General features: G+C 33.6%; 1 protein-coding gene across 1 annotated transcript; it reads left to right on the forward strand.

Annotated features, from left to right (window-relative positions):
• Window positions 1-11,175: 11,175 nt before the first annotated feature.
• On the forward strand, window positions 11,176-16,860 carry LOC134268522 (latrophilin receptor-like protein A). The gene is made up of 2 exons (XM_062750786.1): window positions 11,176-11,302; window positions 15,592-16,860. The coding sequence occupies exons 1-2, from the start codon at window positions 11,176-11,178 to the stop codon at window positions 16,857-16,859; spliced, it is 1,395 nt and encodes a 464-aa protein (XP_062606770.1). The 3' UTR covers window position 16,860.
• Window positions 16,861-18,323: the final 1,463 nt, after the last annotated feature.

Here is an 18,323-nt window from a genome sequence, read left to right on the forward strand (position 1 = left end):
TGATCCTTTTCATTTCGTGTGCAATTCCAATTTTATACTGAAGTTTCTAGATCACAAGCAACCGTTTCGAATGTTTCCGATATTGACAATTTTGAGTCTGAGCTTGTTTAATGAGTTGATCAAAATTTATGAAAAAGAAATAAATATATCAAACTGCGACTTGCAAATGATGTTGAAGTCGACAATCTTATAAGGGTCGTGAAAAAGACTGTGATCTTCAATTGTAAAGTGCATAATACAAAGATAAAAATGTTTCTGTAAGTTATATTATTTGAATATCTCAGAATGTCATAATTATTTGAATTCTCTTCGCACAGTTATTGTTATTTGACTTTTTATATTCAATGGTAGATTTCTATTTCATGTTATTATACCCCCCCCCCCCGCTTGAAAAGTGGGAGGGTATATAGTGATCGGGATTTCCGTCCGTCTGTTACGCTTTATCTCTTATCCGCAACTCCTCTTATACTACTGAATGAAATTTAATGAAACTTTCACAGAATCTTTATTACATATTGCCATTGTGCACCTCCTATTTTACTTTTTTATTCGACACATATTTCAGGTTTCCCATAGCAAAACATGGACATTGCCAATATATGTTTACCTATGACGTCACATAGAAGCTTCTCGATAACATTTGATAGGACGGGTTATTCCTCTTTACACATTACCGTAAAACAATATATAGCAACACATGGACATTATGGGAGGCGGGGGTATCATTTAGTGAGCTCATTGCTCACAGTACCTCTAGTTTTCATAGCACCTTGTGACAACTAGAATACCTCCATGTCTTCGAATCTTAGAGAAGGGAGATACTCGGTCGATGCATTCTACTGGAAGTGGATCATGTGGCCTGTAGGAGTTAGCATCCCTTGTTGACGTGGACACACGCCGTGAGCTTACACTGTTAATCTTTCCATGGTTTCAAATGGAAAATGAATGCCACTCCCGTTGGAATCTCTTATCATTCTAAGAAGGAAATTATTTCTAAAGGTTGCGTCAAATTTTTTTTAGAATGCTTTCTTTTTATCAAAAGTGTAATATTCACGTAGAGTGGTTTGAAAAGTCAAAAAAAGATATTGCAAGATCTCTTTGCTTTCACTACCACGGCAACGCGGATAGTCCGTATTCGTTATAGGAGTATTACAATGAAAACAGGAATTTTTATACAGAAACGTCATCGTTGAATTAGAGGCCTGTTGACATTTTTGGACTGTTTCATTGTTGTGTAAAGCACAGGTGTCTAATGTTGGTCCAGGTCTTTTTAATTCTGTCAATATAATTTGAACAAATAGCAAAAATATTACCTGAAGTCTAAACTGATTAATCAAGCGGTATCTAAATCTCCATCATCTGGACAAGATTAAGTTTGATACCTAAAAGGATTTTAATGTATTGGAGGATAATTCCCTGCACACTAGATGGTGGAGAATATACAACAATTGTTTTATGAACCCTTGACAAGAATTGCAGTTGTTAGTAAGATTCAATAAAGTTGATGAAATTCAATTTAACTGGATTTTGAAACAACGAAATGTTCCATTTTACCAAATTGAATTTGTATCATCCGTGACAATGTGCACAGAAAACATTGCGATAAGAATAATTACTAACAAGAGAGCTTACAGGATTATAAAATTCAAACTCGCCAGAAGCATTTTTACATGTTTGTCTCTCAGCCTCTGTGGAAAATTCAGGACAAGTGATTATTTCGTACTGTGGCATGAGAGTAAATGACGACATTTGTTCCAAATGGATATGATGGGTATCCAACGTGGCTAATGAACTTTGAAAAAAACTTATCTGGACAACAATTAAAGTCTTGAAAGCAAGATTCTTCACGGGAACAAGGCTGACAACGAGATAATATCGGGAGGGGTCTATTTATTCATTATACCATATCAATAAAAGCACATGTTTTTCTCTCAACAGACTTCTTTGTAAATTGTCATCAACCGAGAAATATTGAATCCAGAAGTCTGACAAATACAAATCATCAGACAGAAAGCAGATATCTGGTAAAGTTTCCTTCAATGTTTATTTATTCACGTTGAAATTTGGAATAACGATGATTTTGTCACTTTGAAGGTATTGCAGTGGAGTGATGCGTTTGCAAATTTGTCCAATGTTTAATGCACTCAGTTCTAGTGCTTCCAAGAAACAATGTGAGCCTCGTTATATATCAAAGAAGAGGTGTCAAACTGTATTTTAAAAAAAAATACTAAGATAAATACATATATCCCCCACCTGAAAAGCGGGAGAGTTAGTGATCGGGATGTCCGTCCGTCTGTCCCTTATGCTTTGGGATACCCATCTTGTATCCACAACTCTTCTTAATGAAATTTAATGAGTCTTTCGCAGAAAGTTTGACCTCCCATTTTACTTTTTGATCGGTAACATATTTCGGGTTTACCATAGCAAAAAAAATTATACTTTCAATATATCAAATAATATTTACATTTCCAATGTCTTTGTCCGAGATAAAATTAGTTAAATTACCAATTGTAAATGTACTTTATTTCCCCATCAATGTATTGGCGCGGTTCCAAAAAAACCACGTGCAGGGCGGAATCAAAGAATATAAATATAAGGAATAACTGTCAGATTTTTCAATTTCATGAAGATGATCAATCGATTGGCTTGCTTGATAACAATCAATTGGCTTGCTTGATAATTTTATGCATAAACGCCTTCGGCATTTATGCAAATTATCACGCAAGCCAATCGATTGATCACTTCATGAAATCGAAAAATAAGACAGTTATTCCTTAATTGAAGACGTATTTAATCAAAAAATACAACTTAATAAAATTTTAAGCTGTCGTAAAACAATTATTCACGGTGAAACGAAGAATGTTGACCCGATTTGAAAAATGATTCAAGTTCATTTTCCTCGTGGAACACTTTAAAACTTTTTAACGTTGAGACCAATATCAGCGAAATAATACTCGGTTTTTTTTCTCTCAAAAATACGTGTCTTGTTTGATATTGTTTGTTGTTTAATGTCGCTTTTGACAATTATTTTAATTATCATATTGAGACGCCATTACTTGCCGATTGAGGTCTGCAAATACGTTAACTTGGTACTTCGGGTTGAGCAGTGGTGAAACTTTTTGGTACCAATACCTACTGCGAAATGAGACCAATATAACTTTCTCCCATGTTGATATAAATAAATCACATGTTTACATATTATTATCTAGATAGAGTTATTGCAGGTGGATATAATTATTTCATGTTGACGTTATCATTTTGCAAATTGACATACTTTCTTCTCACGATAACAAAGATTATTTTGAATACAGGGAGCAAAAATATGCCATAATTGTATTTCTATGTTACAGTAGTACTATTTAAACGATTACTTTAATCAGATAAAATAAACTTAAATATTCCAATATAGTTATTTTCACTTTCCACCTGTTTTAATTATTTTCCCCTTTTCCCCCATTTCGATATGTTTTTAGAGAATTATCATTTTTAATCGCATTATGAGAAAAGAAACTTGTCTAATGTCTCTTAAAATCTGTGAAAGAACAACTGCTTAAATATCGCTTATCATTAGCTGCTAGTCAGGGATCTGAAAAAAGAACAGATTCTCACTCTTTAAATGCGTCATGTGATTAGAATAACTATTTATTGTCTAAACAGGGTGTATATTCAACTATTTGTGAGTATGTTCAGTATCAAAGGTAAGAATTAGAAAAAGTTGTTTGAAAAGTATTTTGAAGCATTTAATTTTTTCATCTCACATTTAATTCAGTTCATATTTTTGTTTGCCGTTTAAATCCTCCTTTAGTTTAAGAATCTGCAATTGATTCAAAATTGGCTTTACTGAAATTATACTCATACAAGGATGCTTTCAATTGAAAGCGGTTTTCATTATACCCCCGCTTTAAAAGTGGGAGGGTATATACTGTAATCGGTATGTTCGTCCGTCCGTCTGTTACGCTTTGGGGTACCCATCTCTCTTATACCACTGAATGAAATTTAATGAAACTTTCACAGAATCTTTATTACATATTGCCATTGTGCACCTTCTATTTTATTTTTTGATCCGACACATATTTTGGGTTTCCCGTCCACAGCAAAACATGGACTTTGGCATTATAAGCATATGGGAGGCGGGGGGTATCATTTAGTGAGCTCATTGCTCACAGTGCCTCTAGTTTCATCAGGTTTTATGTCAAAATTAAAATTATTTTGTTTTAACACCTACACATTAAAATAAGGCACGGGTATTACGCGCCCGTTGTTATCCAGGATGTCCTTCCCCACGTCAATTTTTCACACCATTTTCTTTCTCAAACTCTTCATACATATTTAGCAGTAGCAAAATCATCTCTAGAATTATCGCAGGCTGTGTCATGTAGACGAACGTGTATAAGAATTTCAAACCACTTTGTAAGCAGAATTTATACTTATTTTAGTTAATTACCCAGTTTAAAAACGTCTTTATTAGTCTCCCATTTAAGAATTTCAAACCTATAAATCTTTTTAATTATGATATGTGGTGTTCAGACAATATGCAATTTGGTGTCAGTTTTGAAGTTTCTATCCTCGTGAAAGAAATCAAAAGTAATGGCTAAGGATAAGTTTTTGAAAGGTAGGTCAAACTCAAAGGTCAAAGGGTCAAAGTTGATGGTTTCTTAAGAAAGGTTTAATGTAACAAAGATTACATATGTGAAGTATGAAAACCCTAGCCCTTACCGTTCAAAAGTTATGGCCAAGGTTAAAGGTTTTTTTCATACGTAAGGAAATATCCAAGGTCAAGGTCAAAAGGTCAAAGTTTTTAGTATCCAATGAAAGGTCATGTAAAAAAAAATACATATGTGAAGTATGAGAGTACTAGTATCTACCGTTTAAAAGTTATGACCAAAGTAAAAAATTGGCATTTTTGTGTAAAATGGGACAAACTCCAAGGTAAAGGTCAAAAGGTCAAATTTGATAGTACCAAAAGTAAGGTCTGTCACAAGGAATACACATATTAAATATGAAAGTCATAGCTCCAATAAATGAAAAGTTATGGTCAAGGTTAAAGTTTTTGCGGACAAACAGACCGCCAGATAGACAGCTGGACATACAGACGGACACGATATTATATAGTATATACCCTTGAAAAGCCGAATCTTCGATTACGGGGACATCTCTTATCCGCAACTGCTCTTATATATAAAAATAAAATAAATGTCTTCAATTAACTTTTCATATTATGATACAGTATAAAGAAGACGTTACAAAAATGAAAATGTTTGTTCCGATTTTCATATTAAGTTCTCTGAAAAATATACTCAGAACTGAGTAAAAGGGTGGAGTGAAACAAGAATTCAGAAATGTAATGAATACTGTGTGCTAAATCAAAAGGTTACGTCTACATGTATAGTTTTTGCATTAGAATGTGTATTTTACACTAGCCCATAGCTTTACAGAGCATATTTTTAGGTGTTATACTCTCCCCACCCCCTTATTTATTTAGGAGGAAGTCGATTATCAACAAAAGCAACAACAACCAAAAAAAACTATCCTACCTTTATTTTTCTATAAGGTGGGACTAAAAATAAGCTTAAAATATACTACTATTCCACTAATTTTCAACTGTTACTTTGCCACAATACTTTCAAGTATACCCCCACCAACATTTAAAGTATGCTTCAACCATGGCGAAGTAAATTATGATATGATAGTACTTGTTTCAAGGCTTAACTTCATTTCAATATTTCATCTAGAGCCTTTTTCAGTATTATTGAAAGGTATAGAGTTTTATTTATATTTTTGCTTTTCATTTTTTTTTATTTAACGCAATGTTCTTTTTTTGGGGGGGGGGAGGGGGGGTTATAAAAATTTCCTCCTCTTTCATTGTCAAATAGGATTTGCCAAACTTATATATACAAGCTAAAAGTTGAATTGAAGGAAAAATTAATTTTTCCTATTAAAGAGTATTTAAACCTGATTGTTGCACGGTTTGATTTCTAAAAACAAGTGGAATATCATTCTTTAAGCAAATATTATAAGGAGGAACATTAAAAAGAAATTTTATTTACTTGAAATTAAAGAATCTCTTTTCAAACACAATTTTAGCATTCAAAGACTACGTGAATCTTTTAATTATTTCATATGACTTTTTGTATTTTTCTGGTTACAGAAAATGTAAAAATTAGTTTCGCTGTAAAAAAGATATCAAAAAGTGTATATTGTGAAAAAAATGTTAAAAACTTTATCTCTTAATAAAGTTTATTCATACATTTAAAATCATGGAAAAGGGATGCCTCTCTCTCTCTCTCTCTCTCTCTCTCTCTCTCTCTCTCTCTCTCCAGCGTGCGTTTGATCCATTTACATGTACCATCTTTGATTTTCTAGGTTTGCTCCTTTATCAGAGAAATGAAGATTAATTGATTGATTGTTAATTGCTTGAAACTGAATTGTCAATATTTCGGCAGAGAGAAATGAGGAACTTTATTACCCCTACGTGCTTAGAAGAACAGAGATCAAATCTATTCGAACAAATGCATGAATTACTCGAAGGAAGAACAATTATAATATACAGCATATTTTCCCTTTCACCTATTATAAATTTTGTATCACTTTAAAGGGGGTCATTTTTCAATGGGGGTCAATTATTTATAGGAAGCACATATAAAATAATGACCCCTAGGACTCTTTCTCTACAAAAAATGATTTTTTTCTACGGGTGGGGGTCATTTTTTGTCGTTGAAAAATGACCCCCGGTCGTTATTCGATGGGGGTCATTATTCGTCTTTACACCGGCTTATGTCATCCTGTTTAAGACAGGATGTCAACCCCATAGTCGCCATTTTAAAGTTTCGTGTAAAAATATAGTTCTTACTCTCAACCGCTTCTAAGGTAATACAAACGCTAAATAAAGCAACATAAATAAAACGAAGTTTTATCTAAATAAATAAACATTAGTAGTAATGACTTTGAAACTTCTGTCTTAAGTCAAAGAACATAGTTTATTAGCGTAAGGATTTCTATGATCAGTGTTAGCGTAGTTCTCTACACTAACGAGGAAAAACAGGAGAGGGAACCAGACTGGCCTGATTGTTTACATTCAGCCGTAGTACCAGATAAATTTTGATTCTGACAAAATCGGACCGTGGTATTTGGATCGAAAACTCACTGTCAGTGTCTTATATTGCTAGTTTTAAAATAATTTTTTTCATCAGAATTTTTAATCTGATATTCTTGTTATTTATCTGTTAATACAATATAAACGTATGATTCATGTAAGAAATTCATTTTACTCTGTGAATGAGCCCGGCTCTCTGTACTTCTGACTACTTTGATTATTCTTTGGGGTTCCTTTATTGCTGTAAACGTAAAACCTGTGTATTCGTTTTAGCGCCTTTAGTGGAAAGAAAGTACACACAAGTAATTGTCTTGTATATACCGGATATATTCGTTAAAAAGAACATTAAGAAAAGAGCTAAATCAAATCTACACACCATGTTCAATTTCCGCCAAATATAGTACGGTAAATGGCGTGTACATTAAGAATAATAGAAATGAAAAGTGAAGCTGTTATGACGCTGAGAGTGCCATAACCATTACACCTTATTTTACAAATTGCATTCAAAATATCTGAAGCTAATGCAAAGTTCACATCTCTTAATTGTATTTTCAGATCTTTATGTCTGATGATTTTTAAATACTTATTTGAAATAATAACTCAAAAACGAAATTTTGCGTGCTCAAATGCCTACGAAAATGTTTTTTGAAATGTACACTGCTTTATACCCTTGATTTGAGGTATTTCATGTGTGTAAAACATTAGGGTGTAAAACAGTCTGGCACAGACGATTAATTAAGATTAATAATATTTTTGTGCAAATCTGTAAGATGACTTAGCTCCCTAACTTAAAAAAATGTGCGATGACTTTGTTTGATACAGATAACGATATGAAGTTGCATTCGTCAACCGATGTATAGAAAAGTTAAACCTCTCATGAGAATATTTTGTACCTAAGTAAAACAATGACTTTTCAGGTATATAAGAATACGAAGAACACGATGAAAAGATTCATATGACAGAATATTTAATGTTATTGTGTACAAAGGCTACACCTATAAGCAATTTATAGGCAACACTTCAAAATATTCTAAATGAATGTCACATGATCTGTGGGGACATGTGATAACATAGCAAAATATGTAGATATATAGTCGAGAGAACTATGTAAAGGATCACTTCGTTCTAAATAGGGATTTGACCTATAGGACCGGGCTTGGTTTTTCTCTCTACAAAAACCTTGTCGATTTCCGTTCTGATTAACGACCTTAGGCTGAATACATATAATAATTTGTTTTTCCTAAATCTTTATTTCAGTGAGTAGATTTTTTAAACCCTTTCATTGATTTTCTGATTTGTTATCTCCAAATGTAATAATTGATATTTTTCTTTACTTCTCATTGTGCATACATGTAATGGTATTGTCTACTGTCTCTGAAATTCTATTCTTTATGTCTAGGCTATTTATCTGAGGATATAATAAAACATGCAGTTAATATGTGCAAATTATAAAGGCGTAAATGAAATCCAAGAAAAACAGTTACTGATATACAATGAAGCGCATTGAAGTGGTAAAATTTTCCGTTCGAATGGAACGTTAGTGTTTCTTATATCAAGAATTAGCATGCATAAAGGATAGATAATTGAGAGAAAATGCACAAGTCTATAAAAAAAAATTAAAATAGTCTTTGAAAAGGCGAAAAATTAAAACTTTAAAAGTGTGGTACCAGGTGGATTCGAACCCCCGACTTTAAAAAGTAAGTATCGATAGTATAAAAGTCACCACATACATCAATTGAGCTAGTCAGACCATAAAAATATGTGTCATAAATTTTAAGCAGATTGTCAAAATCAGGTTTCCTTATTTTTTGTAGGTTTTTTGTGAATTTCGACCCTAGGGCAAGGGTGTCCCTAAAAAAAATCCTATCTTAAATTATTCTTTACATCCCAACCTATCAAAATATCACAGTTTTGTTTAGGGGCAGGCCTGCCCTGAAGGACTTCTAGGCCAAAATACATGCAAAAATCAACGCTTTAACGGACAAAATGGTGTTTTGGCCAACTTTGGAGGTTTATTGTAAAGTTGTAAATAATAAATATTAGGTATAAAATACAAATTTGAAAAATTTAGACATATATACGGTAGAAAACAACAAATAAAGATTAATTTTTAAATGTCACTTTTTCCGGGAAATTGTTTTCTCCTATAGGTCAATTCTTTTGTCATAGTGAATACCAATCGCAACTTCTCGGGCCTTTCCGACTAGCGGAAAAACGACCTCGAATGTATATGGAAGCCGCCATGACAACTCCCCCTTTTCACGATCTTTGAAATAAATGCATGGGGACCTTTTATCTGTGGAATATGGAGTTTAACTTTATTCAATGTAATGATATTACCTAGAATATAATATACAAGGGATTTCTAACTCCGTGTATCGTATATTTGAATAAACAGGAAATGTATAAATTTTTAACATCCGGTGATGTTAATACATTCGAGGTTATTTTTCCGACCTCTGACGGAAAGACCCGAGATGTTGCGATTGAGTGAATACATCCTACAAATTAATATGAAAAAAACTTTGCAATGTATCTCATGTTTTAAACGCATTTTGGACCTTCGGGAAGTATTAATTATTGCTGCGTAAATACTAGACAATATAGCAGCTAATTGGAAGATGGGGCTGCTTTTCATTAGTAAGGGGATGAAAATCACTCAATCATGGCCCGAAATGTTACATTCGTTACGTCTCTCTGTTAAACTGATTCCCCTCGAGCTCCAAAGTATAATATGACCCACTTCAACACAAAGAAAGTGCAAATTTTAGGTTTTTATATTCAGTCTTTAAAAAATATATATTTTATAGTGATTATCATCGTTTCTATGTGTATTAAATCTGAATCTTATTCTATGATAACAGTCAATCAAATTAATTGAATGTTTTATGAAGTGATAAAACATGCTATTTTTTATTACAGATTTCAACATGAAATACAACAGAAGGAAAATGTTCCAATTAGCTGTTTTCTGTCTGATGTTTTTCATTTGTCAAACCTCTGGTTTCAATATTTCCCGATTGATGATCATTTATATAGAAGCATGTGGAGAGAAGAACATGTGTTTTGATTGGCCAGGTATAACAAATTATGAATCTCACCCGATATTATCTCGTTGTCAGCCTTGTTCCTGTGAAGAATCTTGCTTTCATAACTTTAACTGTTGTCCTGATAAGTTTTTTCAAAGACCATTAGCAAGGCTGGATACCCCTTATATTCATATGGAACAGATTTCAACATTAAAACTCATGCCACAGTACGAGATCATCACGACTTGTCCTGAATTTTCCACAGAGGATGAGAGAACAAAATGTAAAAATGCTTCTGGCGAGTTTGAATATTATAATCCAGTTAGCTCTATTGTTAGTAATTATTCTTATCGCAATGTTTTCTGCGCATATTGTCACGGGGAATACGAATTCAATTTGTTAACATGGAACATTTCATTTGATCAAAATACAATTCAATTGGATTTCATCAACTTCATTGAATCTTACCAACAACTACAATTCTTGTCAAAGGCTCACAAAACAACTGTTGTATATTCTCCACCACCTAGTATGAAGGGAATAATCCGTCCAATGTTTTTAAATCCAGATAGATATCATATTCAATCTTGTCTGAATGATAAAGATTTAGATACTGCTTGTTCATCTTCATATGTTAATCAGTTTAGACTTCAAAGGAATGTATTCTGCTACCTGTGCAAATTGGCAAAATTCAAAAGACCTGGACCAGCAGTAGATTCCTGTTCTTTACACAACAATGAAACAGTCCAAAAATGTCAACAGGCCTCTACTTCAGCCATGACGTATCCGTATAAAAATTTCTATTGTTTTCAGTGTAATACTCCTATAACGAATATAGATGCTTTTGACTCTCCACGATGCAAAGGTAGTGAATGCAAAGAGTTCTTACATTATCACTTTTTTGACTTTTCAACAAGTGTACGTGAACATTATACTTTTGGTACAAGAGAAACATTCTACTTAAATTTTTTTGATGCATCCTTTAGAAGTAATATCCTTCTTAGAATGATAAGAGATTTCAACGGGAGTGGCATTCTTTTTCCATTTGAAACCATGGAAGAAGAAAACAGTGTAAGCTTTGGTCAGCTTTTGAACACAATTGCAGCAATTAACCCACAACGTCTCTGTAGGCAGGATATGTTATCGGAGAGTGTTCGAAACCTCACCACAAAGAGAGAGTGTGATTGCTCATATTCTTGTCTATTCCTGGGAAAGTGCACCTGTTGCATTGACACGGCATTGTTGCATCCATTGGATTGCATCGACCGAGTATTCCCCTTCTCTAAAATTCGAAAACCCGGAGGTATTCTTGTTGTCTCAAGGTGCTACGAAAATAACATGACACAAAGTTCTACCACTGAATATAAAAAAATCAAAGAACTGTGTGAAGAGTATTTTGACAATTACGACATACCAATCTTTTCAAATAATATAACTTTCAGAAACATATTTTGTTTTCTTTGTAATACGAACTATTCCATTGAAGATAACAGTCTTTTTCACGACACTTATAAGATTGTCGATTTCGACATCATTTGCAAATCGCAATTTGATTTTTTATTTTTAAAAAATTTTGATCAACTAATTCAACAAGCTCAGAATCAAAAGTGTCAAATATTATACGACGCATCCCAAACGGTCGCTTGTAATCTAGAAACTTCAATATCAAAGTGGAATTGTCCTCAAAGTGAAAAGAATCAAGTTGTGAAGTGGATGTGCGAATATTCCAGTCCCCATGCATTTATGCCCATTGGGAGATTTAAAAATGAATTTTGTCAAATGTGCAATTCAAATGAAAATGATGATATCATAGCATGCAATCAGTCAAATATCTTCAAAAACGCTTGCTTGACTTTACCAGACGTAAGCAGTCATCCATCTGTTCATCCGTTCAGGAATCAGTTTTGTTCTCATTGTGAGGGAAATGAAGTACTGAGGACCAAATCAACCCTTGCCAGGACCCAATGTCTACCGATATACGGAGCAAATAAAAAATTTGTAAAGCCCTTAATGAGAGAATTATTCATCCCAAAGATAGCCATGAATGAGAAACTCTTGAAAAGGAAAGTTGAGGTAAAATCTAATGTTAAATTAAATTAAAAATCATATTCAGTCATGGTAGATTCTATTTATTTCATGTTTTATACATCACAATCATTATTTTACACAATTAGAGGAATCCACTTCAATTTACTTTGAGAATCACTTTCACGCAAGACACATTCTGACGTCACAGCAGTGGGATATAACAAAATCGAATGAGTGATATCCACGGGATAGGGAGGTGAATATGGGATGAAATATTTAAGTACATGCAGTAACAATACCAGTATACGAAACTTAGTGACTGTAAACGGGTAGGGTGAAAATTCAAAAATTAATCAAAATTGCATTCTAGCTAGATTCATGTGTTCACATTTTTAGGTCACCTGAGTCACTCAGGTGACCTATTGCTATCCGTTTTCGTCCGGCGTTGTGTGTCGTGTGTTAACATTTGAACATTTTCAGCTTCTTCTCTGAAACCACTGAACCAATTTCAACCAAATTTGGTATACAGCATTTATGGCTGAAGGGGAACAACAATTGTGAATTTCATGGTCCCTGCCAATCTGGGGTCTGAGGGATAGGGCCAAAACCACTAAAATTAATGAAATCTTTAAAAATCTTCTTCTTTACTCCTGCATGGACATCAAGCAGGCAAACTGTTAGCATGAATGTAATGAGCATTGAGTTCTCTTCCAAAATTGTGAATTTTATGGCCCCAGGGTCAGGGGTTCTGGTGTTAAGGTGGGGCTCTATTGATTATATAGTGACAATGCATTAATTCTTTGAAAATCTTCTTCTCTGCTCCTGTGTATTAGATAAACTAACTAAGTACATAGTTATGATGAGCAAGAGTGCCTCTTCCAAAATTATGAATTTTATGGCCCCAGGGTCAGGGGTTCTGGTGTAGGGGCGGGGCTCTATTGATTATATAGTGAAAATGCAATAAATCTTTGAAAATCTTCTTCTCTGCTCCTTGGTATTAAATAAACTAACTAAGTACATGGTTATGATGAGCAAGAGTGCCTCTTCCAAAATTGTGAATTTTATGGCCCCATGGTCAGGGGTTCTGGTGTTAGGAAAGGGCTCTATTGATTATATAATGAAAATGATTAATTCTTTCAAAATCTTCTTCTCTGCTCCTGGGTATTAAATAAACTAACTAAGTGTAAAGTTATAATGCCTCAACTAAATTTGTGAATTTCATGGCCCCTGTGTCAGGGGTTTTGCCATTTGGTGTAAGGGTTGCTCCTTTGATTATATAGTAATAGAAAATACATTTATTCTTTGAAAATCTTTTCTTTTGCTCCTTGATGTTATGCTAATGATCCAAGTGTATATAATACATGTATTTATGATGAAGAAAGGTGCATCTAGCAAAATGGTTAATTTCATGCCCTCTGGGTCAGGGGTATCGGAGGGGGGAGAGTTACATAGTCTGAAAATAAATTAATGCTTTGAAATCTGCTCTTTGCTATTAATCAACCATTTATGATGAAATAAAATTTATGATAAAAATTTCCAAAATTTTGAAATATGTGGCTCCAGGGTCAGTGGTTCCTTTGGGGTGGGGTGCACAAATGGTTATATAGTGGAAGTGCATTTTCTCTTTTTTACTCTGATCTAACTCTGGGTATTAAGTAAATAGAGTAAGCATGCTACGTTTATAATTATGTTAGCAATGGTGCCTCTTTCAAAATTGTGAATTTCATGGCCTCTGGTTTAAAACAGAACCAAATTCAATTGTTGGAAAGTTGTTACATGATATTCAGGTGACCTATAAGGCCCATGTGCCTCTTGTTTTTCTATTTACTACAATATATATGTCTCAATTCTATATAGCCTTTATGAATCACTGTTACTTTAGGTATTGTTTGTTGTTGTTTTTTTATTAGTTATACTCACAGATTTGCAGGTACATGCAGTTTATTACAAAAAAGTATATAGTAATTACATTATCTGAATGACATTCACAATAAAACCTTTGTCATATTAGCTCGATATATTGATCTTGAAAGACCCAAGCAATTTGGTTCTTTTAGCACATGTAAACATCTTGCACACAGCGTGTCATTTCAAAAACATGACACAATCTTGTTTAAAGTCAGCATTTCGCAGAATCTAATGAAAGTTAAAATGGTCCAATTTTCAAATGCAATCATTGGATCTTATTTTGTTTGACATATTTCGTGCCAAATATATAGACATTTTTTTATCATTGAGTCAAATGCTGACTGAAGTTTTTCATACAAATTGCTAGTGCATATTTCACACCAACTTGACGACGTTTTTTTCCCTGTAATTTCCCGATCATGACAAGGAACAAACGGTAGGTGTGACCGGTCGGCAGAGGATGCTCACTCCTCCATGGCACCTGATCCACATCTGATGTTTTCGAGGTCCGTGTTTGCTCTGCTCCTATTTTGTATTGTTTTTTGGACGTTTGAGATTGAATACTGTTCGTTTTCCTCCATATTTTTCCTTTTGTCTGATCAATATAAAGGGCTCACGGCGTGTGTCCACGGTCAACAGGGGATGTTTACTCCTTGCTACTCCTCCAACAGATTCAATATACTTGGTACACAAGCAAACTGCACAATATAAATAATTCTGTATATCAGAACAGTGTAACTTAGTTACTAAAATTGCTGTGAACAAATTTTAAATCCTTATTTTCTACAGTTTTTAGTCTAATTTCAACATACAACATGTAAATTGGCGCATGAGAAGTAGACTACACTAAAATACATAATTTTTTGCATCGGTTTTTGATGAACGGTATTGCCATGATTACTAAAAATAGAAATTTCTGTGAATTGTTTTCAAAATGCTACTCTTCCTGCAGTTTTTGTCTGAATTCAATAACCTGGCACACATGTAGCCTTCACAAAGATACATATTTTAGCCAGTTAATTTTCTAACCTTGATATAAGGGACTGGCTCATCATTGAAACAAATCTTACAAAATATGCATTGTAGCATCTTTGGTTGAATACTTATTATTTACAGAGAATCGCTGGAAAACTTCATAGAAACAGAATGCTTAATTTGATATATTGCTAAGTACACTTGTATTGATTTTGAGTTATTGATTTAAAATGGTTATTTTATTACAGGCAATGGACAACTTCTGCTATCCTGGAAAGATTTTGATAGGAGAAAAGTGTATACCAATCATACACCATCCAAAAGGAATCAATTATGTATTATTTATTTTATGTCAACTGAAAGTCACTTCGACAAGTAACGATACAGTAAAGGTTATGAATTCAGTTGGCAATTCTTTAGGAAATTATTTTTACAAAAATTTTTCCATTGCCACTGACATTTATTTGAGTGAGTTTATCTTTTTACCGATATCTCCTCTATTTAAAACATTTAGACAGGGATACTTTCATTTTACGTTCCAAGGGAATTTGTTTCTAGATTTGTCTTATACCAAACAGTTTGACAGGGACAAGGCTGAAAGGGAGCTTCTGAATTTACCCGCCAAATTGTCCGCAAAATTTACAGCTCAAGGAGATGAATATATTTCTATCGATTTAAAAGGTTTAAAATTTTCTAATATTAACAACGCTCTGAGAGCACAAGAAAATATACTACCCGATATACAGACATATTTTGTGGCTGGCATACACAAATATCTAGATTCTTCCTATCCATCCACATTTGTTTATGTTAGTAATTTACTTTTTTGTCGTCAGAGAACCATTAGCAAAAGCAAAGTTAAAGTTGACTACAATGGTCAAATCATTGTGAAAAAGACGCATGAAACCTTTAATATTGGCGATTTTGTGTTAGATTTTGACAACGAATATCGTGTTTGCGTCAAATCTAGTCACACGGAAGTTGTTGATTACTTTTATGTTGTCATACTGGAGACCTTAACAACTGTTTTAAACATGATAAGTATCGTATCTTTGTTAATCTTATTTGTGCTTTACATGTTAGTTCCCGAATTACGCACACTTCCTGGTTTGAATGTTATGAACACAACGTTTTCTCTTTTCTGTATGCAAATAACTTATACGGTAGCCAATGTTATACGAAGGTCCACATTGTATTGCCAGATAATAGGTGTAATTTTACACTATTTCTGGCTTACCCTATGTTGTTGTCTTTTCATCTGTTCTCTTCATATGTACAGAACCTTTTCTAGGTACAGACGGGATTCACAAATTCGTGGCCAAAATATCAGAGCTACTTTTACTTCTTACGTTTTATTTTGTTACTTTACGCCCCTTTTCGTTATTGCTACTAATATAATTACTACGTTTGCTCTAGAAGGAAATATTGGATATGGTAAATACTTGTGCTTCGTTGAAAACCTCATTCAAAACATCGTCACTTTTATTGTTCCTTTGTGTGTAACTTGTATTGTAAATACTGTCTTGTTCATTTTTACTCTTCTTAATATCAGTTTCGCTCAAAACATCAGGAAAACAAAAGAGAACAAATCTGAGCTCCTTATTTCAATCAAACTATTCAGTCTGACTGGAACAGTATGGATACTTCAAGTGCTGGATAGTCTTTTACAGATTTCTGTTTTTTCATTCGTCGTTACCTTTCTGACATCATTACAAGGTCTTTTTATTTTTCTGAGTTTTTCGAGTTCTTCAAGAATTCTAAACTTCTTGAAATCCCATTTGTGGAAACGAAATGTTTACAGAAATGAAGATAGAGAAAGTAAATAGGCAATTTCGGGTGGTTCAAGTAGTACGTATCAAGTGTTAATATTAATCACAAGCACTTAAATTGTTTTGTATACTGAGCACTCCGACTTATTCTAACGACGTTTCTTAACTCAATTTTACTAACCCCAACTTATACTTAGAATTGAGGTTTACGAGTGATGTTTATTGTATAACAAGTTGAATTTTGGAAAATGTAAATTTTGTTAACATTTAAATCAAAATACACGATGGCAGACAAAATAGTCAAGATCTAAAGATATGATTCTCTCTTTCTTAAAAATATTTTCTTTTCTTTATAATGTAAGAACAGACTTCACAAACATGCAAATGATAATACAGTTTTTAACAAATGTAAAATGTTACATCGTTTCTACTTGTGTTGTATCAGGAGAATTTTATGATATTATTTAATGCCAGGACCATTTGACTCTTACTACATAGTGTTTTATATTTTATAATGTAATGTTCTTTGTATTGTCTTTAAGCGTTTCTTGAATAGTCAGATTCAAGCATTATACGTAATACAGTACATGAATAAATAATATTCAAAACCTTTTTGATTTTTATTCTAGAACACGCAGTGCTATACGAAATGGGTTCCCTGGATTTGGCAGGGGATACTCACTCCTCCCTTTGAAATTGTTGCGAGATGATATGGCATTACCTGGTGACTTGTTGTTTTTGATATGATGGTTTGGATGAAGTCGTTATCTCTTCTTTCCTTGATGAATCAGTATCTACATCCGAGTCCTCTGTGGCCTCTGCAATGTCTGCTGTTTCGTGTTTCGGGTGAGTTTCGATTGAGTACTGTCTGGAAATGCTCTGACCATCTTTTTTCCTCTTTTTCTTATTAGTAAGGAGTTTTCCTTACTTGTTCTTAGCAGGCACAACTGTGCTCCCCTTGAAACTTTCCAGATGCAGGCACTATCTCACTTTGCTGCTGCCCCTTCTGCTTCTGCTGCCAGTTGTTAAATTGCCTCTCACTAATCTCGACGTGCAAATCACTTCATTTCTTTAAATTTTTTCTTGCCTTTCTGCAATCTCGTTGACTTGGTCTGTAACAGTCATTTTTGGCCTCGCTACTTTCCTCGATGGTATCTACGGTTTCTTGTTGAATCCTATTATTACTAGCTTTTCCTATGCAATAGTCCACTTTCTTCTTGCTGTTCTCTGTGTAAAGTGTGGTGATGTGTTTCCATCCTGTATCTACTCCTCTCTCTCTCTTGATTTGCCAAGTCTTGTAAATCCTGGAATCTGTTTCTCATATCTTAAACAAAAGTGTATGTCTCTCGATCATTCCCTATATGTCAAATCGCAGCTGATCGAGTGGTTGACCTGGTCATCTTTAAAAGAGCAATAGACACTCCACTAACCTCTCTCCATTATTATTCTTTGTCCTTATTCTATGTTTACCTATAACTCTCTCATAATTAGTGTCGATCTGTCCAACTTTCGCATTCAAAT

This window comes from Saccostrea cucullata, unplaced genomic scaffold (assembly GCF_032062105.1).
Source record: "Saccostrea cucullata isolate Sc308-1 unplaced genomic scaffold, CSIRO_AGI_Scuc_v1 ctg640, whole genome shotgun sequence".
NCBI lineage: Eukaryota > Metazoa > Mollusca > Bivalvia > Ostreida > Ostreidae > Saccostrea > Saccostrea cuccullata.

What these genes read in the sequence shown, in the direction of transcription:
- LOC134268522 (XM_062750786.1), top strand. Translation starts at nt 11,176, where the DNA reads ATGGAAGAAGAAAACAGTGTAAGCTTTGGTCAGCTTTTGAACACAATT. An exon ending in CCTCACCACAAAGAGAGAGT is followed by an intron (nt 11,303 to 15,591) that starts GTGATTGCTCAT and finishes ATTTGTTTCTAG; the next exon opens with ATTTGTCTTATACCAAACAG.